This window comes from Castor canadensis, chromosome X (assembly GCF_047511655.1).
Source record: "Castor canadensis chromosome X, mCasCan1.hap1v2, whole genome shotgun sequence".
Lineage (NCBI taxonomy): Eukaryota > Metazoa > Chordata > Mammalia > Rodentia > Castoridae > Castor > Castor canadensis.
The window spans coordinates 140,441,416-140,464,702 of record NC_133405.1 but is presented as its reverse complement, the minus strand read 5'-3'; the positions used below and the strand labels follow the sequence as shown (position 1 = coordinate 140,464,702).

General features: G+C 35.4%; 2 protein-coding genes across 4 annotated transcripts in view; one reads left to right on the top strand and one right to left on the bottom strand.

The window, feature by feature from the left end:
* The window catches only part of LOC141419803 (uncharacterized), a 632,676-nt gene that overhangs the window by 114,914 nt on the left and 494,475 nt on the right, over nucleotides 1-23,287 (bottom strand). The gene's annotated exons all lie outside the window — the stretch shown is intronic.
* LOC141410421 (serine protease 52-like) lies at nucleotides 14,770-21,772 on the top strand. 3 transcript variants are annotated; one of them, XM_074064093.1, is made up of 8 exons: nucleotides 14,770-14,833; nucleotides 15,349-15,517; nucleotides 16,872-17,131; nucleotides 17,289-17,844; nucleotides 19,176-19,311; nucleotides 19,653-19,900; nucleotides 20,698-20,831; nucleotides 21,349-21,772. In XM_074064093.1, exons 5-8 carry the CDS (start codon nucleotides 19,208-19,210, stop codon nucleotides 21,619-21,621), a joined length of 759 nt encoding a protein of 252 aa, XP_073920194.1. In that variant the 5' UTR covers nucleotides 14,770-14,833; nucleotides 15,349-15,517; nucleotides 16,872-17,131; nucleotides 17,289-17,844; nucleotides 19,176-19,207; the 3' UTR covers nucleotides 21,622-21,772. The 3 variants fall into 3 exon arrangements, with proteins under 3 accessions (XP_073920194.1, XP_073920193.1, XP_073920195.1); XM_074064092.1 differs by having other exon boundaries at nucleotides 16,872-17,844; XM_074064094.1 differs by having other exon boundaries at nucleotides 16,872-19,311.

Here is a 23,287-nt window from a genome sequence, read left to right as displayed (position 1 = left end):
ATTATGTAATCCAGGAAGTTGCTAAGTAACTCAAGTTGGTCTCAAAACACATGATGTCCCTGCCATTTCCTCACAAAGGTTGGGATTGCAGATATTCACCACCACACTCAAGCCCATTTATCTCATATATATATGTTTAGATAGTAATATATTTTAATGTATATTCAATATTTTTATTATCATATATGTATATTATATGTACATGTGTATATGTATTATACAGGTATGCATATTCAAGTACACAAATATGTATATATAACATATATGTAGAAAAATACATGTACATATAGGGTTTAAAATGCATTCAAGTCAAAACAAATTTGCCTCACTGAAAATACTGTCTCAAAAGGATGACAAAAACTTTTTTTCTCTGTTCAGAGACTCTCTTCTTTTTCTACAACTATGAAACTCTAAGCTTAACTAGATTATTTTCCCCAAATTTCTCAACTGCTAAACTGATTCTTTTCCATAATAGCTATTTTTATCTACACTGAGCTTTAATATAAAATACAGAGAAATGACAGCAGGAAAATTTCCTGTTTTATATATAAGTAAAGCCACTTATAGTTTGTACTATTTGTATAAGCAAAATATAAAATTACAGTGTGCTACCAATCCTCTGTGCTAGAGGATGGATATTAATCTTATTTTCAAGGACAAACAGTTGAGAAGAAGAGAATCTTGTTCAGACTTTGTTACAATTTAGTCAATTGTCTAAATTGACTAAATTGTACAATTTAGTCTTTGATTAAATACTGTTTGTGTAATCCATCATATTGGTAATTGATTCTGCTTCTTTGGTATTTCCACTTACTTCTGAGTGTGCCTGTGTGAAACCTGTGTTATAACTTCCTGTTGTATACATTAAGTTAGGATTGTATATGTTATACTGTGTTTACTTCTTTCACCAAGTTCTGAGCCTGAAAGGCTGCATACCCAGTCACTTTTGGGCATAAAGATAGGTTATTAAGAGACCTGACAAAATACAGCAGAAAATATTTAAAATATGTGTCATTATTAGCTTGCCCAGATTTCTACCTGTAGTGTCAATTTAACATTAACATGAAAGAGCTTTTTTAAATGAAAATTATGAATCCATTTTCCCTATGTATTTGTTTCACATCCATAGAAATATATGTATCATGAATATATATTTTCTACAATTGATTTTTAAGGATTCTATATTTATTGATTTTGAGGAAAATGGGCACTACTAGGATAAGTAGACCTGAATTTGCTAAATGTATGTGATAATTAATCTACATTCCTCTTTATTTGAATGAACCATGAATACATTTTGTTAAATAAATTCTGTTAAAATTTGGGTAAAGTAGAAATAAAAATGTCTTCCCAATTGTTAAAATACAATTGATGTGCTGGCCAGACAGAGTGGAATTTGTCTTTACTAATGTTTTAGGTGTCAGGATTTGACATAAAAGTCATTAAATCTTGGTATATGGGGTAAAAGTTTATGCATTAGCTTTCCATATAATTTTAACTTTTCAACTTACATATAATTAAGTAAAAGATATTCAGAAAAGGTGAAAATGAAGAACATTTTATTTAATAAAATCAGATACAGAAAATGAATACTACACTGTCTCCCTCATATATGGGATTTACACACACATCCATGAAGTGCAATGTGCTATCATTGATCATTAAAAAGAAGTTCCAATCATTGTCCACAACATACATGAAGACAGAGGGCATCTGCCTAAATGAAACAAAAATACTTCATTATCTCATTTCCCTGCAGAATTTAATAAAGAAAAAAGTTGAATAGATATAGAACAAAACAGTGAGTACTTGGAAGATGTAGATGGAAGAGGATGTCAGGAGATATATGTCAAAGGGTACAAACTGAAGCCTATAGGACAAGTCTAAAGATCTAAAGTATAATTTGAGGGTTATAGTGAAATACTGCATTTAGCATGGATATTTTAAAGAGAATGAATTGTATGTTCTCTTATCATAGATCAAGGTAACTATGCAAAATCATGGATATCTGAATTCGATTCACTGTAATAGCCATTTATACATACATCATACATACATACATAGGAACATGTCTGTAATCCCAGATATATGGATGGTAGAGGCAAAAAGATGGCAAATTCCAGGCCAGTCTGGACAAAGTTAATGAGGCCCTATCTTACAAACAAAATACAAAAGAAAAACAAAATTAAGTCTGGAAAAATGCTTGTCTCATATACAGGAGGCCTTGGGTTTAATACCCAGTGCTACAAACAACAAAGATAACAAGAATGAAGCACATTAATTTGTTCAGTGTGTCAATGTATATACATCTAAGTATATGCTTGTTTAAAAACTTTGCCTTCATTTATATACATGCAATATACTTTATATGAAGGTCGCCTAGTGAAACCTGTCAAATACAGTTTGTAAAATGTGGGAGGAGAGAGGGAAGGAAAAATGATGATTTTGAAATATATGAACTTGTGTCTGCCATTTTTTCATTTTCTTCTAAATGTTTTGAGTATTCTTTATGCATTTCTTCCTGCCTTACTCATCTTTATGGTATGATGGATGGTTATTGCATTAGTAAATTTTGTTTTTTCATTTCTTCCTTGTGAATCTGTTCTTGTAGTGGGATTTGAACTTTCACATGCTATCATGATTATAGTTAAATTTCTCCACTTTGGGATGTAGGGCTACTTAAGCATCTTTTGGAAGACTGGTGATGTTATCATGATTACCTCCAAGGTTTACTGATTTTGTAAGTTCTTTATTTCTCCTTTCATTCTGAATGGCAGGCTTGCCTCATATAAAATTTTTGGTTAATAATCATTTTCTTTTAGAACTTAGAGTTTGTCATTCCATTGTCTCTTGGTTTATAAGTTTTATAGATCTGCTTATCACATTAAATGTAGTTTGGTATTTCCTCTTGCATTTTCCTCAACTTATCTTTGTCTTGCACACAATGATGTAACACAACTCCCTCACTTAAGTGTGTATATGTGTATATCTATCTATCTATCTATCTACCTATCTACCTATCTATATATCTATCTATGTGTGTGTGTAGCTGTGTGTGATATTTCAAAAGAGACTGTCTTCAAGTTTAATTATTCTTCTTACTTCATCTAGTCTGTTGTGGGGGCTTTCATCTATAATACTTAATTTTTATTAATTTGCTTTATATGCTGGTGATTGATAACAGGATCTTACACATACTTATCAAATTCTCTCTCAATTGAACCCCAGGCCCTAAACTCATGTTTGTTTGACTCATGGAGTTTTTCCATTTCAAGATTTCTAAACTCTCCCTAAATCAATGAACCAATAAAGAAATGGGCAACTGAACTAAACAGAACTTTCTCAAAAGAAGAAATTCAAATGGCCAAAAAGCACATGAAAAAATGCTCACCATCTCTAGCCATAAAGGAAATACAAATCAAAATGACACTAAGAGTCTATCTCACCCCTGTTACAATAGCTATCATCAAAAGCTTAGAGGACTATCAAAGCCGCCCAGGCCTCCTCAGTCCTCCACAAAGTCATTATCGATCCCTTTGATATCTTTCCCTACCCCTCCCCTCATCATATTGCCAGACTGAAGAGAAGCACAGAAGGAAAGGTGGGAGGTAGCTCCACATCAGCAAAGGCTTTATTCGAAGAGAGCCTGTGGAGTGCATCTCTAGCAAGAGAGCTAGAGCCCACTGCCACATACAGGCTTTGGACGGATGTAGCGGGCTAGTGGAAAAGAACCAGGGAGGTCACTAAGGAATACCATTGCTGGGCAAGCAGGAAGGTAAGCTGTGATGAGGCCACTGTCTGCTCAACTGACCTGGGCACCCACCTGGAGGTAAAGGTTGACAACTATCCCTTTGTCAGTCTTTGGGGTCAGATGGGGAGTTTCCAGTAAGTCATCAGAAAAGGGGGAAGAGGTCTGGTCCTAACCTGTCTGTCCTCTCTGTTAACACTACACTACTACCTGGGGCTTCTGAGGGAAATGATTGAAGCCAAGAGAGCTGTGGAGGCCCCCAGACCTCCTTAGTCCTCTACAATGTCATTATCAATCACTGCCTTCTGATATTTTGGCTAAAGTCAGTCCATTTTATTTAAGAGTTTGGAGCAATAACTTTTCCAAAGTTCATCTTTATTACAACAGGAACATGGATTCTTCTCAAAGGCCTCTTTCCTTTCCAAGTAGGGCCACTCCTTCAAGGTTTCCAACCCTGGGAATTTGGATGAAGATGGTGGCTTGATCATCAAAAACACCACCAACAACAGGTGTTGGCGAGGATATGGGGAAAAGGGACCTGCGTAAACTGCTGGTGGGAATGCAAGCTAGTGCAACCACTCTGGAAAATGGAGGCTTCTTAAAAATCTAAACATAGATCTGCATATGATCCAGCAATCCCACTCCTGGGGATACACCCAAAGGAATGAGACACAGATTACTCCAGAGGCACCTGCACAGCCATGTTTATTGCAGCACTATTCACAATAGCCAAGTTATGGAAACAGCCAAGATGCCCCACTACTGACTAATGGATTAAGAAAATGTGGAATTTATACACAATAGAATTTTAGTCAGTCATGAAGAAGAATGAAATCTTATCATTTTTAAGTAAATGGATGGAACTGGAGATCATCTTCAGTGAGGTTAGCCAGGCTCAGAAGACCAAAAATCATATGTTCTCTCTCATATGTAGACTTAGATCTAGGGCAAATACAGCAATGTATTTGGACTTGGGTCACATGAGAAGGGAGAGCACATATGGGAGGAATGGGGAAAGGTAGGAAACCCAAACCATGAAAATGTTTGATGTCCCCACTGCAGAGGAGATAATACAGAAGACTTAAAGGGACAGAGGTCAATATAAGAAGGGGATCAGGAACTAGGAAATAGGGCAGGTAGAGATGAATCAACTTGGGTTGTAATATACTTGTGTGGAAGCAATGCTAGGAATCTCTATAGCTGTCCTTATCTCAACTAGCAAAAATGCTTTGTCTTTCTTATTATTGCTTATGTCTTATCTTCAACAAAATTTGAGAAAAGGGCAGAACAAGTTCTGCCTGGAAGTGAGGGGGCTTAAGGGGGGGAGAGAGTGGGGGTGGAGGATGGGGGGCAGAAATAGCCCAAATGTGAATAAATGGATAAATAAAAAAAGATTTCTATTCAATTATTTTTCTACATCTCTTATTTGCTGAATATTTATTCATATCATATATTTTTACTAATTTCATTGTTTTTGTGTTTCTTGAATTTCCTTACAATCATTTAAAAAATACTTTATCTGACATTTTTCAATATCTTTTTCCTTGAAGTATGTTGATAAACAATTTTTGTTGAATAAATAGAATTATAGCTTTTACCTCTGTTCCCCATGCAGGAGTAATATCATTCTACCTCACTTTTTTCATATTTTTATGACTCTATATTCATATTTTTGCCTTTCTTGTTGATCATTTTTCTGTTGCTTTTATGTTATTTTCAATACACATGAATTTCTTTTGAAGAAAATATGTGGTATCATTTTGATAGGCTACATTTGTTTTGGATGTTATAATAAAGCCTTAGTGTATCTTTTCCAGCTGTATGAAGGAATTACTCTAGTGGTCCCGGCAGGTATCATATACAAGAAACAGTAAAAGTGACTGCCCAGTCACTGTTAATCACTCTGACAGTGAACGTGGTGATACAAGCACATCAAGCACAGCAGTAGTAGTGTGCCCTAGAGGCAAACGGTGACTGTCATTGGCAGCAGAGGTCATGATGCAGGGAATACACACTCAGGTCCAATAGTTTCTGGTGACATCTAAATAGCCCAGACTATTGCAGCAGCTACTCAAGCCAGTTATGAATTTGGTAAAGGAGGGCACACACTCTTGATTTATTAGATTAGCAGTTTAGCTGGCCCTGGAGTTTGATAGCTTATACTGGTGGTTTAGGTTGATTGGGGTGGCAGCTCAGCCAAGCAGTTTCTTTCAGATACACTGTGGTGGAATCAATACCAGCGAGCAGTATGAGACTATATTGTCATTGTTCTCCAGGGAAGTAAATCCCCTTGGAGTTGTCCACTTTATAGCAGCCTTAATTCTAGAATTTGAGGGAAGAATAATGCAAGTTCCTCTTTTTTGTGTGGACTGCACAATTCCCCTAAGTGGTTTTACAGGGTTGTCTGTTCTGTAGCTAGTTTCTGGTGTCCACAATGATAAAGTCTTCTGTAACTTTCCCATTTACCCGTGGTGGGTAATCTTTTGTGGCTCAAGAACAGAAATCAGTGTTCTTTATTTTACTATGACTTTGATCCTGGTCTCTACTTCTTATATGGCTCCTATCTCTTTCTCTCAATGATTTCCAGTTCTACCCATCTTAAAATATAGATATGTATTTGCTAGTTTTGTTTTGTTTTATTTTTTGTAGAGGAAGAGATGACCATTGAGTGTCTCTATTGAGGTAATATAAGGGATGTTGAAACTTTTATGGTAGGATATTTTAGCAAATTTAGCTGGTTCACTAATACTTTCCTCTAAGTCCTTTTGTTTTTTTGCCATTTTATGTGAGAGCATGAAGATTAATAAAGAAGTTAATTTGAAATCATTCTCAGGTTGCTTTCGGAGGAAAATGCAAAGTAGAATGATGAAATAAAATTGATCTCTGACATCATGACATTTCCTCCTTGTTACCTAATGACACACATCATATGAAATGTAAATTTACTTTTATAAAATTGATTTTAGTTATTCTAGGCTGTTTAGAATAAGTTAACTTTAGTAATACAATTTTCTTCCAAGCTGAAACTCTACTAGGACAAAGGATACTCTATATGAGACTATACTCTATATGAGTTTATATAAATGCCAACTGAACAGTAGATTTTTCTTATGCCAGATTTCCATTGGTAGAAGTGAATTTCAACATAGAGATTGTTTCCTCTATATTTGTATGTAAGTTTTTAATTGAGAGATGGTGGTGGATATGTGCGAGTAGGTGAATAAACATGTAAATATGGTTTCATATTGATCTATAGGTGATTGTAAACATTATCAACATTTCATTACTTATTTTTAATCAGGTCACATAAATCTATAATTAGCTTTAATTAGTAGTTATTATATGATAAATAAAAAGTGTCCCAAAGGAAGGCCAAGTATACCATAACTTTTTACGGTATGTGAAACTGGGAAATGTTAATATTGAAATAAAGAATAAAAATTCAACTCAATTTTAATTTTAAAAAGCACCTTTTCCTTTAATACCATTTATTTCTTATGTGTATATTCCATTTGATCATAATGAAAGGAATACATATGTCTCATAAATAGCTTTTATGATGTCAGACATTCTATAGCCTGAAATTTCAATCTCAACCTTTGTAGCTATCTCCTAGAAACTTACCTTGCATTCACACTTTCTTGAACCATGATGAGAGCTCCACTTTGCTTCTATAAGTTTTGGGGATTGGTTTTTTACTGCTGCGGTGGTAAGTTATATGTAATTGGGAATTTCTTCATGACTTTACTAAGACTTTGTCTTAGTACTTGGTTTTTGTTTTCCATCCAACTTTAAAGTATGTTCCTTTTTTTCCCCTTGTCTTTGTCACTTAGCTAATTTCCTATTTTTATTTCATGATCCTATTTTATCTTATCCTACATTTTGTTCCCCCTTACTTTTACCTCTTCTCATTCTTCCTCCTATTTCCCTCTTCATCAAACAAAAAAAAATAGGTTGACATTTCTCATTAATCATTCAACAAGATTTTTTTATGGTATGTTTACCTCTTCCCCATCTGACCCTTTATAGTACCTAATTCTCAAAAGCAGTGGTTAAACTCATTGACCCCAACGATTGCCCCATTGTCAGCATCCAGCAACATCCCATGGCTAGTGTCCATGGATGAAACTTGCCAAGGCATTATTCTGAGTCGGTGGTGGATCCTGTCCACAGCTAGCTGTCTGACTAAATTGTGAGTATAGCTAAAACCATAAGAAAAAGAACCATACTATGTACACATTTTAGAACTGCTTTATTATTATCTACATTCACATTGAACTTTAATGCAGTAAAGGGTTTTTTGTCTTGTGTGAAATTACTGTAGGAATGTTTGATGGTTTAAAATTTAAACACTATTCAAGGTAAAAGTACAGTAATACAAAGTAGAATGTCATTGGATTACACTGTTAAATAAGTAAAGACATTACACTGGCAAACAATTATGTTTAAATGAGACCTTATTGATTTTTTTTTACTTTAATATTACTGTATTATTCTTCACCTTTCTATTCCATTAGAAAGCACTTGCTCTCTGATATTTCAGGAGTCATTGACCAAGAAGGTATTTTACTTGGCCATAAAATCTGCCTGCATCCCAGTTTTAATCCACAAGATGGAAAAGATCCAGTCAAAGGAGGCATAGGAGTGGTCCTCCTGCAGTACCCTATTAGGAGGAAAGAAATTCCACTTTCTCACGCTTATAATATCTTCTGGAAAAGCTGTTATAACTGCCTGTACAGACACTGCAGAGTATACCAATATCAGAGTAAGCCACAAAAATCATATTCTGCTGTATCATGTCGTTCATAAAATTGATATTTTTAAAAAAGCAAATTAGTGGAGAAATAAAACAAAGTTCATGAAAATCTTATAAACAATTGGGTCCATATTACTCCACTTTGCAAGAGCAAACACAGATAATATCAGTGCTTAAAATTAATGTCTATTCACTATAAAGAAAACAGAAAAACAAGTATATGAGAAATACAAGTTGAAATAAATACATATGAAATAACAAGGAATTAAATGTCAAAGTACTTCACAAAATCCATGTAATGATTTAAAGATATACTCTATGAATCTTAGGAAGGTATGCTATAAAATGAGTACAAGACAGAATAACCCATATATCACATCCTTCCATCTCTGCTCCTTCAGAACACAATAACTTTGGGACCAGTATCAGGAAGTTATCAGTTAAGCTTCTGGACCTCTCATTCTGCCACCATCAACATATCCACATGGCTAAACATAATAACTTATGTATCTGGAGTCTGCCCCAAGAAGATTGCTGGGTACTTACTGTAAGGGCAAAGTTATCATTGGGGTTGTTTATAGAAATACATGTAAAATTCTGTAAGGATTGATAGAGACATTTATACTAAGATAACAAAGCAGGAATATTTTCATTGAGAAAACACTGAGAAGTCGGGAACTTACAAAAATACCTTTAGAAACAATGAGAAAAATAAATTGGTGGTTAGCGTCTGGGATTGGGTTTTTAACTCTTTAGCAGGAAATCCATTGCCAGAGCCTTTGTCTGACAAAGTCATACCTTTTAGGTCCCAGACTGAATCTTCCTCAGTAAATCTATGGCCACTGATGGTATCTGATATAATCACACCACTACGGTTTCAGAGTGAACCTGTATCTAGAAGTCTGTGGTCAGAATCTGTAACTGATACAATCACACCAACAAAGCTTCTTCTAGAATCTCCACCAGTAAGTGTAAGGACAGCGCCTTTATCAAATAGAATAAAACCACCTTGGTTCCAGGCTGAATTAAAAGGAGTACATCTATGGACAATACTTGTATCTGATACAGTAACAATACTGTGGACTCAGGCTGCATATCCAGGAAGAATTTCCTGGACAGAACTTATTGCTCATATATTCACAACATGGACTCAGTCTGAATTTCTAACAGTAAATCCCGGGATTCAATCTGTCTCTTCTGCATTCACACCGTGGCACCAGGCTGGGTCTCCAACAGTAAGACATTGGACACAACTAACATCTGATTCAGTTTTAGTGTGGAACCAATCTGCTGCATCTACACTAAATCACTGGACACAATCTAAAACTGATACATTTACAGAGTGGACAAATAGTCAATTCACAAACGTCAAGCATCCAACAGAAGCTGTATCTAATATATTGAATCAAGCTGAAATTGCAAAAACAAATTCCTGGACAAAACTTGAAGCTGATACTGTGTTACAGGTGGCTCAGGCTAATTCTGAAATCATCAATCCATGGATACAAGCCATAGATAATACAGTAACACCATTGGTTCAGGGTGTTTCTTTAGCAAAAAGTCCTTGGACACAGTTTGAATCTGATATAATCACAACGTGGACTCAGACCCTAATACCAGCTGTAAATCCATTGACGATGACTGTAACTGGTAGAGATACCCTGTGGAGCCTAGCTGAAATTATGTCAGTAAATTCTCAGGTACAATCTGCAACAGAAATATTCACACAATTGATTCAAAACCAAACTATTGCAGCAAATGTCTTGACACACTCTATATTTAATCAAGTCATTCTTTTTAACAAGGCGGTTAGCCCAACAACAAATCACTGGACAAAGCCTGAAGCTAATACAATAGCAATGTGGACACTGGCTAAGTCTCAGAAACAAAAGGCCTGGACAGAAGTTAACTATGAAATAGTCTCATCATGGAATCCAGGCGAAGTCTCAGAAGTAAAGATTTGGACACTGCCAGAGGCTGGTATATTCAAGCATCAAGCTGCATCTAAAGCAGTAATTCCTATGATAGAGGATACAGCTAAAATTGTCAAACAGTGGACACAAGCTGAATTTCCAGCAGTAAATACTTGGGCAGAGTCAGTAGTTGATATAATTACAACATGGACACAGACAGAATCTTTAGCAACAAATCTTTACACATTTCTACTTGATAAAGGCACACTGAAGACACAGACTAAATCTCCATTAATAAATACTTTGAACCAAGAAGAAACTATAACTGTCAAATCCAAGATACAGACTGAATCTCCAAAAGTAAATATCCAATCAGAATTTAAGACTCCATTTATATCTCCTTGGGTTGAGTCTGAGCCTGGGGAAGGCACACCATGCATTCATGTGGAAGATCAATGGACAGGTCCTGTAACTGAAACAGTCAAATTGTGCAGACAAGTTATTTCTACAACATTTAATTCCTTCTTAAGAATGGGAAATATAGCAACTGCATGGTTTAAGGCTGAATCTCCACAAATAAACCCATGGAAGAGTGCTAAAGCATCAGAAGTCATACACAGGATACAGTCTGAATCTTCACCAGTAGAATCCTTGAAAGAAGCTCAAATATCTAAAGTCATACCCTGGACAAATGTTGAATATTCAACATTATCTCCCTGGATAGACAACAGAGATTTGAAAGTAATATCCTGGATAAAGACTGAATATCACCCAATAAATACCTGGTCAGAAGTTACATCTTCAAACACCATACCCTGGACCCAGGTTGAATTTCCACAAGTAGATCCCTTTCCAGTGTCCAAGGATTCAAAATTCATACCTCGGACCCAGGCTGAATCTCTACCAGAATATTCCTAGATAAGGGCAACAATTTCAAAAGAATCCTGGATCCAGAGGGAAGCCCCACAAGGAAACCCCTGGACAAAGGCCACATCTTCAGTAGCCATACACTGGACTCAGGATGACTCTGAATCAGTAGATCCATGGATACAACCGATACAGGTTACATATTCAACAGTAAATACCCGGGCACAGCCCTCATTTAATACTATCATATTACGGACCCATTCTGAATATCCAGCAGTAACCTGGATAAAGTCTATATCTGAAACACTTGCACCATTGATACAGGATGAATTTCAAATATTAGACCCTTGGGTACAATCTGTATCTGAAAAAGTGATGTCCTGGACTCAGGCTACACCTACATCAGAAGAACTTTGGAAAGAAGTTGTATTTCCTACAATTGCCCCATGGGAACAGAGTGTGTCTCCATCAGTAATTACCTCCACACAATCTGCATTTGAAGTAACCACCTCATGGACCATGGCTAAATTTCCAGCAGTAATTAACTGGATGCAGGCAGGTCCTGATGCACTCATGTCATGGACCCAGAATGAATCTCTAGAAATCAAGACATGGGTAGAGGACACAATTTCCACAATTGAACAGAGAACCAAAGCTGAATATTCATCTTTAAATCTAGAGACACAGATTATAACTTTCAAAATCACAGTGGGGATATTAAATGAATCGACATCAACGAAATCAGGGTCAAAGGCTATAGCTTCCAAAATCACAACAGGCATCCAGGCTGAGATTTTAGCAGTCAAAACCTGGGCAGAACCTGCAGCTTCAATAGCCACAACTTTTAAACAGACTGCCTCTTCCACTGTAAACTTTTATGTACAGATTGGAACTGACAAAGGCACAATTTCAACAATTCTTGAAACTGAAGCCAAGAAATCTTGGCTATTGCCAGAAGTTAACACATTCAGAACGTCAGTGCAACATCAGACAGATAATACCAAACTCTTGGTTCAATCTGAAAATCAAGCATCTCTTCTGTGGACACATTCTGAAGTTGAAAACAGTAGTCCATGGACCTTACCTGAATTTGGAACAATCTTATCCTGGATAGTACCTGTGCATGCAGCAGCCATATCTTTGCTGCAGCCTGGCTCTTATATTAGCAAAGCTTCATTTAAAATTCAGGCAGAAAAACCATGGATTCAAACAACCTTTCAAACACTCAGTACTTTCACATCATTTAGTGACAAAGTACAGCTCCAGGCCACACATAAAATTGCTACAGTCATGTCATGGATCCAGTTCAAAATAGGTACATTAGACTACTGGACCCAGTCAGAATATACAGTAAAATTGTGGACTATTTTTGAAACTGGTACAATAAGACCATGGAGCCAAAGTGAAACAAACACCGTCAAGCCCTGGACCCAACCTAAAACTAGTACAATCAGAGCATTGACACAGGCTGAATCTCAACAAGTTAGGTACTTGTCTTTGCCAGTACCTGAAACAGTGACACTATTGTCACAAGCTGAAATGGAAGCAGCAAAACACTTGACCATGTCTGATATGAATACTGTTGCACCATGGTCCCTAACTCAGAATGATACAATAAAGCAAATGACTCAAATTGAATCTAAAAATGTTCTTTCTTGGTTTCAGCCAGAAAGGACAATAGCCCATCCCTGGATCCACCTTGAAACTAATGTAGTCAGACCTGGATACAATTCTGAAGGCAATGCTGTCCAAACAAGAATCACTACTGAAACCAATACAGTCAGATTCTGGACCTCTTCTGAAATAAAACTTTGGACCCAGTCTGAATCTCAAGCAGTAAGTATGTGGCCTGAAGATAGCAGAGCCACACTTTGGTCTCTAACTCAGAATGATACAATTACATCTTGGTTCCAATTAGAATCTCAAAGGATACTTTCTTGGGCCCAGTTTGAAGGTGGTATAACCAACCCTTGGACTCAGCAGGAAACTGCTACAACTAAACTATGGACCCAATTTGGAACTTTAAAAATTCTTTCCTGGACCCCACCTGATACAATAATATACTGGTTCCATACTCAAATAGATTCAATCACACCCATGAGCCAGCCTCAAACTCAAAAATTCCAAAGTTGGATGCAGACTATAACTCAAGTACGAAAAATTTCACCTGTGACTGAAGTTGATACAGTAATACCTTGGTTACAGTTTCAAAGTAACACAGTTAGATCCTGGATTCAACTTTATTCCCAAACAGTGAGTCTTGGGACCCATACTGAAGTTGGTATAATTGGGCACTGGACTCAGAAAAGAATTGCTACAGATAACCTTGGGACCAACTCTGAAACTCAAGCAACCAGACCCTGGGACAAGCAGGAAGCTAACACAGTCAGAACTAGGTTCTACCTTCAAGGAAAAACTGTCAGACTGCAGACTTATTCAGAATTCGGTACGTTCAGTACTTTCATCCGATCTGAAATTGGCACAATTCATCATGATTCTTTTATGATCCAGTCAAAAACCCAAGAAGTCAGACCCTGGACCCAGTCTGAAATTGTTATGACTAGATACTGGGTTTTGTCTCAAGTAGTTAAACCACAGACAATGCTAAAAGGAGGAGCATTTACACCCTGGATCCAGTCTGAAACTCAACCAGCCACACCATGGACCAAGCCTCAAGTTAATATAACATTCTTTTCTATTCCTGTATCTGATAAATTCAGAACCTGGATCCAAACTAAAACAAAACTACTGCATTACAAAGCTGACATAATTGTATCACTGATTTCTCCTGAGACTGGAACAACTGGAAAAACTCTGCTAATTGATCATTTGGATAACAAGTCTAAGCTTGTCACATTTTTACCTGTTGAGACTATTTCTACCGCACATCAGTATTTTATAACTTTGTCAACAGAGATAAGTACCATAGAAAGAAAAATTAAAAGCAGTTATCTCCAGCCAAGCCAGCTCACAAGCATTTTCCTTCTTACCCTGTCAAGCAAGTGGTTTCCTAGTATAATTGGTCACAAGAACTTTGGCAGCATATTAGAAATTATTGACACAAAAGGAAGCCTTGATGTCCTTTCTGTCTCTCTTAGTTATCTTTCCCCAGGCTTTTCCTTCCTTGTTTCTTGTTCTCTTACATATCCATGTACATTGTTCCCTTCCTGTTTAGTCTTTTCTTCTTGTCCTTATCTTTCACACTGTGTTTTCCCATCTTGCTTCAACTTTTCTTCTCTGGTCTTCTCTCCTGTGCTTTTGCCCTCAACCTCTTCTGATAATCAGCTCCAGGAACTGTCTTTCTCAAAGTTTATTGAAGATACTATTTTTTCTCACACTTTCTCATCCCTGCATGCTCCTCCAGCAATAAGTTTAACAAAAGAGTTTCCCCTGATGCCTGGATCTCTATCTGGACCCAACTATAAGCATCAGTCTGGACAACAGCCTCTCAATGTTTCCCTGGCTGAGTGTCGCCTAGATATGATTGGAAAGACAATCTCCAGGCTCTCTGGCTCTTCAAGACAGCTGCTGTTTCTCACGAGACCACAGGCAAGTTAAATATAGTCATCTGTTTGACTTACTACCTTAGATAAACAGTCTTTTTGAAGCCAGCAACCAAAATTTCTGAGTAGATCACAAAAGGTTTTCATAGATTTTTGTAGGATTAAATTGAAGATATTTTTCTGAACCTATAGTTAAGAGATCTCTAAATATTGAGAGATTAATACCTTATTTTTCCAGTAAGGGCTTATGAGTTAAATTTTATAAGTACGACTCCTTTCAGAGCATAATATTACAAAAATATCTGATTGCTTAAATAGATTCTATTATTCTACTTGAGGAACGAACAGAACAAGTCAAATTATCTTTATCAGGAGAAGTATACAGATACCCTCTGTTACTATACCTAAGTTTATTGTGAATTAGGAAAATAATCCCAAGCATTTCCTCAAAGTTCAGGACATCAAATTTTCAAACTCGTTCCTAAAATAGAAAGTCAGGAAATTCAATGAAGAGGATAATAATACTAACTTTACTCTGCTATACATGTGGATTCATTCTAGAGTGCGGATTACGCCCTGGCCTTGTCTCCCGTTGTCCCAATTGCTGGGAGGCAGAAACAGGTGAATTTCCCTGGATGGTTTCTATGCATCTCTCTTTCTCCCATTTTTGTGCTGGCTCTATTTTGAATGAACAGTGGATTCTTACCTCAGCAACATGTGCCAATTTCATGTAAGTCTGGGTAAGCCATCTCAAGGTTAATGTATCATAATAAAGTGATGAAAAATTTATGATTTTTTAATGGATACATTTCTTTGAACAAACTAGATGTTCTTTATTTATATAATCAAATTTGATGAGTCTCCTTTTCTATAGAAATGATTGAATTGTTTTCTTAACAACCATTTCCGATTTTATTCTTTTTTCCTCATATACCACTAAAATTTATGTTAATATGTTTCTTGGGGTTAATTTTAGTATCCAAATAAAAAACATTGTGAATTGTAAAATTATGTCTTGCTTTTATATAATTTCACCTATCTAGAAGATGGCAAGCATGCTATTCCTTTAAAGCATGCTATAACCTTAAATTATAACCTATACTTACACATATTACTTTTTGATTTTATAAAGAGGCAAAAGCAACATGGATTCAGTAGAAATCATACTTTATATTTTGAACTTTGAATATTTAGTATGTATTATGATATTCTGTTATGATACTAGTCAGTAGTAGTGAGTGGTAGCTCCCAGTAGGCCATGCAATCACATAGTCATTATGACAAGCATCTGTGTTACCCACTGTGTTGCTAAGCTATGCATGTTAACAACCACTGCTGATAATTAAGTTTGGTGTATGACAGTATTTTCAACTTACAATGTTTTCAACTTAAGATTGGTTTATCAGAATGTAACCTCATAACCAGTGGATAGGCATTTTATTAGAGTTTCTGTTTAGCTTTTTATAACTCCAGATATGCTGTCCTAAGAATTCAATTTATCAATCTATATTTTGATACTATTTAGCTCAAAAGATTTCTGGCAAACATTTTATTTTCTTATTTTAACGTACTGAAGTAGAACTATTAATATAGATAAGAGAAACAGGGCTCATGTAGAAAAAGTGGTCGAACTCTCACATGTTCTGTGAGATATTTCAGTTCCTAATTTTCAAAATTCTTATGAGTAAGTATTAAGCACATTAAATATTAGGGAGTACAATAGTGTAGGTTAATACTTTTTAATAAGGATACTGACAAAGTAATTTACTTCTCATTTCTTTTTTTGATGGTATTGGGATTTGAACACAAGGCCTCATTCTTGCTAGGCAGGTACTCTACCACTTGAGCTACACTCCACCAATACTTTACTTCTCATTTCTGAAGATGTTCATGCCTACTGAGCCTAGGGATGACCTAATATCATTAATAATGTCCTAGTGTTAAATACATGTGCTGACTGAATAGGGAATAGGAATAGTATTTTGGTGCTTACATGGACCCTATCTGATTCATATGATCTAAGGTTTTTTTTTTTCACATTGAAATTTAGAAATAATAATATTTCTAATGAATTTTTCTTCCAGAAAAAGCTCAGAAGCTCTGGCCTTGGTCCAAGTGGGTCTTATTGATCTACAGGATCCTACCCAAGCTCAGACTGTTGGTATTGATCGTGCCCTGCCCTTCTTAGGACCCAAAGGACCTCTTGGACCTGGGCTAATCTTTCTGAAGCAGCCACTACATTTTCAACCCCTGGTTCTTCCTATTTGTCTGGAGGAAAGTTTGGAGCAAGAGAAGAATATACAACTGTATGACTGCTGGTTACCCAGCTGGTCCCTCATGAGAGGTGAATAATGAAAAAGGCACTGGATTAGAATGGAATGATATGTTTGGAAAAATAGTAATATCCTTTCTTGAGTAACTGAGCATTTATTATATTTCTCTAATCTAGTCTAAAGCAAATCAACAAAATTCACAAACATTTCTTCTCTGTTTTCCATCAGGAAGTCCTGGAATTTTGCAAAAAAGGCACCTAAACATCCTGCAAGCCAGCACTTGTGCCCAGTTTTGGCCCAAGCTGAATGAATTTACTTTCTGTGTGGAGGCCAAGAAAGCTACGGGGGAGGCTGGCTGTAAGGTGACAATTAAAGGGAATGTGAAAGTCAGAAATAAAAAGGATTATCCTTCAACACCAAGATACCTCCTACCATCCTTCAGATAATCAATTGATACTCTGTTCTGTTCCCTCTTTCTTACAGGGTGACTTGGGGGCACCTTTGGTGTGCCATATACAACAAAAGGATACATGGGTACAGGTGGGAATCTTGAGTCACTTTGATGAACATTGCACAAAGCCCTATGTCTTCAGCCAAGTGAGCCCTTTCATTTTCTGGATCCAGGGAGTTACACGGCTCAGCCATGCACCATGGTCCCAACAAGGACCCATAACTACCTCTGCTTCCATCTCCCTTTCAGTTTCTCCTGCTAGGAATGCTTCAGTTTTAACCTCTACAACTGCTTCTATTCGACCACACTTCATTTCTCTGCCACAACCTCAGAGTAAGGCCCAATAAAATTATAGTAAGAGAAGTATAAGAAGGAAATTAACAAGGGATTGGAAATACAAAAGAGTGAAAGGAGAAGAGAAAACTCTTTTCTTGAGAAATGCATATTTTTAAAATTTATGAAATCTTTGGAGTGATTTATTTATTGGTCTAAAAAGGAACGTCATAGTTAACAATACTGTTTAACTTTCATAATGTTATAGAATATAGATGCCAGTGGTTATTAATATAATTATCTTGATTGATTACTCTGACATGTAGAATATTGCAATAATTTATCAACTTCTCGGGAGCAAAAAAGAGTAGGGCTAACAATGATACTCAAAAACTTATTCTTCTAACAGAGAGTACTCTTCTACTACTATATAGCACCTTGCATATGTGTTACAATAATTTTTATTAAAGACGTTTTGTTTTGTTGTCAGTGATAAATAATGATTTGTAGGCTCTTGTGTGCATTTATTTTACATTAGGGTTATTATCTTTCTTCTTCCCTTGACTATTCTGAAACCTATCACAATATCATCAATGACTATTTCTCATTGTTTACTTGATCTTACTGCCTTTGAAAAATATTTCAGTCCCAGAGTCTGTGTTTTAATCTGCTTAATAAGTATTTACTAGCTATCTCAAGTTGCCATATTATAGTGAATAATGATTTTTAAGCATAAGTGAGGCCATATCATTTCTTTGGTGATATTCTTCAAATCCTTTCTCACACAGATGAAGAAGTCTACAATCAGGATCTTATTTATGATTTTACCTTCATCTTTATCACTTTATTCTTTTTATAGTCAGATTGTTTTCATAAATTTTCTTTTTATCTAGGATTCATTAATCGTACAAGAGGATTTCAAGTGAAAATTCCATATATGCATACATTATATTTTGGTCAAGTTCTCTGTGCCCCCTTCTACTGCATATGAGTGAAAATGTGATACTTGGCTTTTTGAGCAGGGCTTATTTCACTAAATGTGATGAGCCCTAGTTCTACCCATTCCTACAAATAGCATAATTTCATTCTTTTCTATGGAGCAGCAATCTTTCATTGCATATATATTCCCACTCGTTGACTAGAGACAATTTAAAATTGCTCTATAAATAAACAATGGGTATAGAAAGATAAGAGGAACTTTTTTTCAGGGAAATATCATAGCTGCAAAAGATACAGAAGCTCATGTTTCTAAGTCAAATTTTGAAATGTCAATGTGTTTTAAATGGATTGAAACATTTAAAATTAGAAAGCTATAACATTCTATGAAATTTATTCTTACTGGCTTTTTTTGCTTCTTTTTTTTCATTTGTTGGTTGGTTGTTTTTGCTCAGCTTCAGCAGACCGTATTTCTCTGCGATATACTATGCCTTGGCAGGTTATGATCATCAGTTGTGGCAGTCAAATCTGCAGTGGCTCCATAATTAGCAGCTCTTGGGTTCTCACTGCTGCCCATTGTGTCAGGAACATGTAAGTTTATGTCCTGCTTCTTCAAATACTATATAATCCATTACCACCAAGTCAGTTTGTTTAAGCCTTCTTTGGGCAAATTTTGCTTTCTTTGTCCCCAAATCACCTCTTAGGTCCATTACTTATTTGTTTCAGGCAAACATTGAGTTGATTTAACATGTACCTCTATTAGTATTTTCTTCCGAAATCCTATTTCCCAAGTACTAACTTCTTGGTATCTTGATTTCTGTGGAGGTGAAATGCAAGGCTCATGTACCATATCTTAAAAAGACAAATGTGGTTTTTAAGAGTACAGGTTCTGTAGTGAATCCATTTTAAGTAATTTCTATGTATCCACATAGGAATCCAGAAGACACTATAGCGATACTGGGCCTTAGGCATCCTGGGGCACCTCTGAGAGTTGTTAAAGTAACTACGATCCTACTTCACGAGAGATTCTGGTTGGTGAGTGGAGCAGCAAGAAATGATCTGGCTTTGGTACTCCTTCAAGAGGGCCAAAATTCCATTCAGATGTTAGCACCATTGGGGCACTTGAAGAATCTAAATAGCTCAGAATGTTGGCTTTCTGGGCCAAGAATTCTTAAACCAGGTTAGTGATTGTTTTGCTCATTAGGAGAGTAGCTTTAAAAAAATAAGGATTATACTTTTAACTTAAAGTTTAATAAGTCTTACAACAATTGTGCATATACCTAATTTTAGGAACTTAATTCAGATTAGAACCCTATTTGTACATGTATTTTTATTTCATTCAATGATTGTTTTGATGATGACTCAATAGGATTTTAAGGATATCGTAAGAGGAAGTTTATATGAACATTCAAATGTTGTAAATAAAACAGGGATGATTAGGTTCCAAACTCTTCTAACTTTGGAAAAAAGTTCTGTTTTGTTTTGGCATGTTTAGGAAATTGAATATTCACTTGAATTGGAATTTGGAGGGCTTTTTTTGGGGGGTGGTTGCTATATTAGGTTGAACTCAGGGCATTCACTGTGAGCCACTCCACCAGCCCTATTTTTATAAAGGGTTTTTTGAGATAGGGTCTTGTGAACTATGTACTTGGGCTGGGTTTGAACCACAATCCTGATCTCTGCCTCCTGAGTAGCTAGGATTACAGACGTGAGCTATCAACACCCAGCTGATTTATAAATCAAAATATACAACTTAATTTTCAGGAAATGAAATTTAAAAGTAATTATATTTGCTAAAATGACTCAAAAGAAATGTAAAATGAATGGAATGATTTGAAGGTAAGAAGCTAATGGTAGTGATAAGAAAATCAACAGAACTTCTTAGCATAATAACTTAGAGGTACATGTTTAAATCATCTTCTTAGTTGCTTCACTGTAACCTATATATTTAACTATTTGTACATTCTATTTTCCTAGGAGAGACAGATGAGAACCCAGAAATATTACAGATGCAGGTTATGGGAGCTTCAAGCTGTACGTACCTCTACCCAGACATAGGCAGTTCTATTGTTTGCTTCATTACTCAGGCCAAAGGCTATGACACAAATATGGTGAGCAGATGAGGTTTATTTTCTTTCCTTTTTTTTCAGAATCATGAAACTATAGCTTGTCCTTCTATAAAAATTTATCTTTGAATGATAAATATAAGAAAGTGAACACTTACTCAGTAAGAGTGAACACATGTTAAATAAATTGTAGAACTTCTAAATATGCTAATAATCTATATTATATCTGACACGTGCTCTTTATAATATATTCACATAAAACAACTGTTGGACATTTTTGTTATACTACACACAAGTTAGACATTTTATATATTTTTTCTTATAATTACATTACCCTTTATCTTAAGGTTCACTAAGTCCAACATTTTCTATTTTCTCAATTGTACAAGAGAACTGTATAGTTTAAATATCAAATATCTTCTTTGTCATAATGATTTAGAACATATTTGGGAGAAGAACAATATACTTAATCATCTATATTACATCTATAAATCATAAAATCTAAGATTAAATAATAAACTAGGTTAATTAATTAAATCTGTCTCTACATTTGACTTTACAGGAGCCAGTGAGTCCAGGCAGTGCTGTTATGTGCAGACCAATATCTGGCAATGGCAAATGGAGACAGATAGGCTTCACCAGTCTCAAATCTCTAGCTACCATAGTGAGCCCACACTTCTCCTGGATTTTATCCACTTTAGCAAAGGCAGGCCATCCCCTAAACCAGGACCTTATGCCTTGGATAGAAAAACCTAAGTCCTCTGGTTTCCTTAAATATCCATCCACACTGCTACTTTCCTCAGCAATTATTATTGAAGCACAGATGTTTTTGTAGCCTGGTGACTAGAACAGGTAGTATACATCTGTTCATACTATGATAGCCAAGATACCTGAGGAATAAAGAGAAAATATTGATTTATGCCCTATAAGCTATTCCTACATATTTCTTTTCATCTTTCCCTGCATAATAAACGACTTATGCTTACTGCCTGAGTTAATGACTGTTCTTTGATTAACTATATTCATTTCAAATAAATCAAAGTTGTTATTTAACAAGTAAATGACTCCAGGTATGGGTTACCAGAAAATAAAGTTTTTACAAAGATAGGGAAATCAAACCTCAAAAAGACATTTGTAAATCTCCTAATCTACAAATTTATAATTTACAACTATTAACATACCTGATCTATTTTAAACCATCTGCATTTTCTTTTAAGACACAAAACAGTGATTATCCCTTTAGCAATTTATAAGGACTTGATTTGGAAAACATATGTTTTATCCCAACAAAATAGCACCTTTAATGAATAAACATAATTAGTTTGCATACTGTTAATAAATAATGCACACATGAATGAATACTATGAATAGTTTTAGTTACCTGCACTCAACCATGATCATTCATAGGAAAGAATACTACGTTTACATACTGTGCTATTGTGAGCAGCATGAAAAAATTGCCTGGAAACATGCTTCAACCTACCTAGGAGGCAAATTATCCTTTAATTCAGGATATATATGTGTATATGCTACTTGACCATTAGTCTCTATAGGAATTATCTCACTAACCACAACAAATCTAGTAGTATCACAATATAAATCATTCCTATTTAATTTAATAATCACCTCAAAGAACAGACTTTAATTATACTGTATGATACTACATTTAATTATTTTATACTTTATTTAGTTATTTACAGTGCCTGATGTATTCATTACATTTTATACATATTCATGTATATAAAATAATAGAAGAATATAAGCTTCACCATTAAGTACAGTTGTACATCAATGAATAGTATCAAAGTAAGTCTCCATTTTGTAAAGAAAGGAAGGTATGGTGAATAAAGATAAAGAAATGATAAAAGTATTATATAACAATAAGGAAAATATGAAAATATTGAAAAATTAAACTTGTGTTTGGGAGGGAACTGATTAAAGACAGTTCCACATAAAAAAGAAGTGATGATTACAATGGGACAGAAGAGAACTTATCCAAATGAAACTGACAGATAAAAAATATATAGTAGAAATATAGGATTAAGAACACTAAACATATTAAATATAATAAGAAATAATTAGCAACTATGTCTATTCCTACAGGAATCTATGCATTTCAGTTCTCATGTAAACCTAATAATTTAGTGAAACAAAGAAAAGAACACATTAATAAACTGTGAATTTAAAGTGGCATAATTATGATGCTAGATTTAAAATGTGCTATAGTCTTAAACTGAGGGTCTCATCAATAATGAAGAGGAAGGGTGGAAGGAAAAAAATCCACCAAATGTTCAGTCAAAAAGACTTCTGAAAGTATAGTACATTCTCACTAATGATGCCAAATATGGGGCATCATGTTTGTGTAACTGACACAACACTGTGAGTTTTCAAATTTTCTGCCCAGTACATGAGAAACACTGACAATATTGATCTATGCAGAAACTACTTAATTCTCAAAGAGAATCCAAATTAGTGTGGCAAGATCCAGTGTACCAAGTTGC

Coding starts and splice junctions, on each gene's coding strand:
- LOC141410421 (XM_074064093.1), top strand. CDS start 19,208: ATGCCTTGGCAGGTTATGATCATCAGTTGTGGCAGTCAAATCTGCAGT. Junction 19,901..20,697: donor GCCAAGAATTCTTAAACCAG/GTTAGTGATTGT, acceptor CTATTTTCCTAG/GAGAGACAGATGAGAACCCA. Junction 20,832..21,348: donor AAGGCTATGACACAAATATG/GTGAGCAGATGA, acceptor TTGACTTTACAG/GAGCCAGTGAGTCCAGGCAG.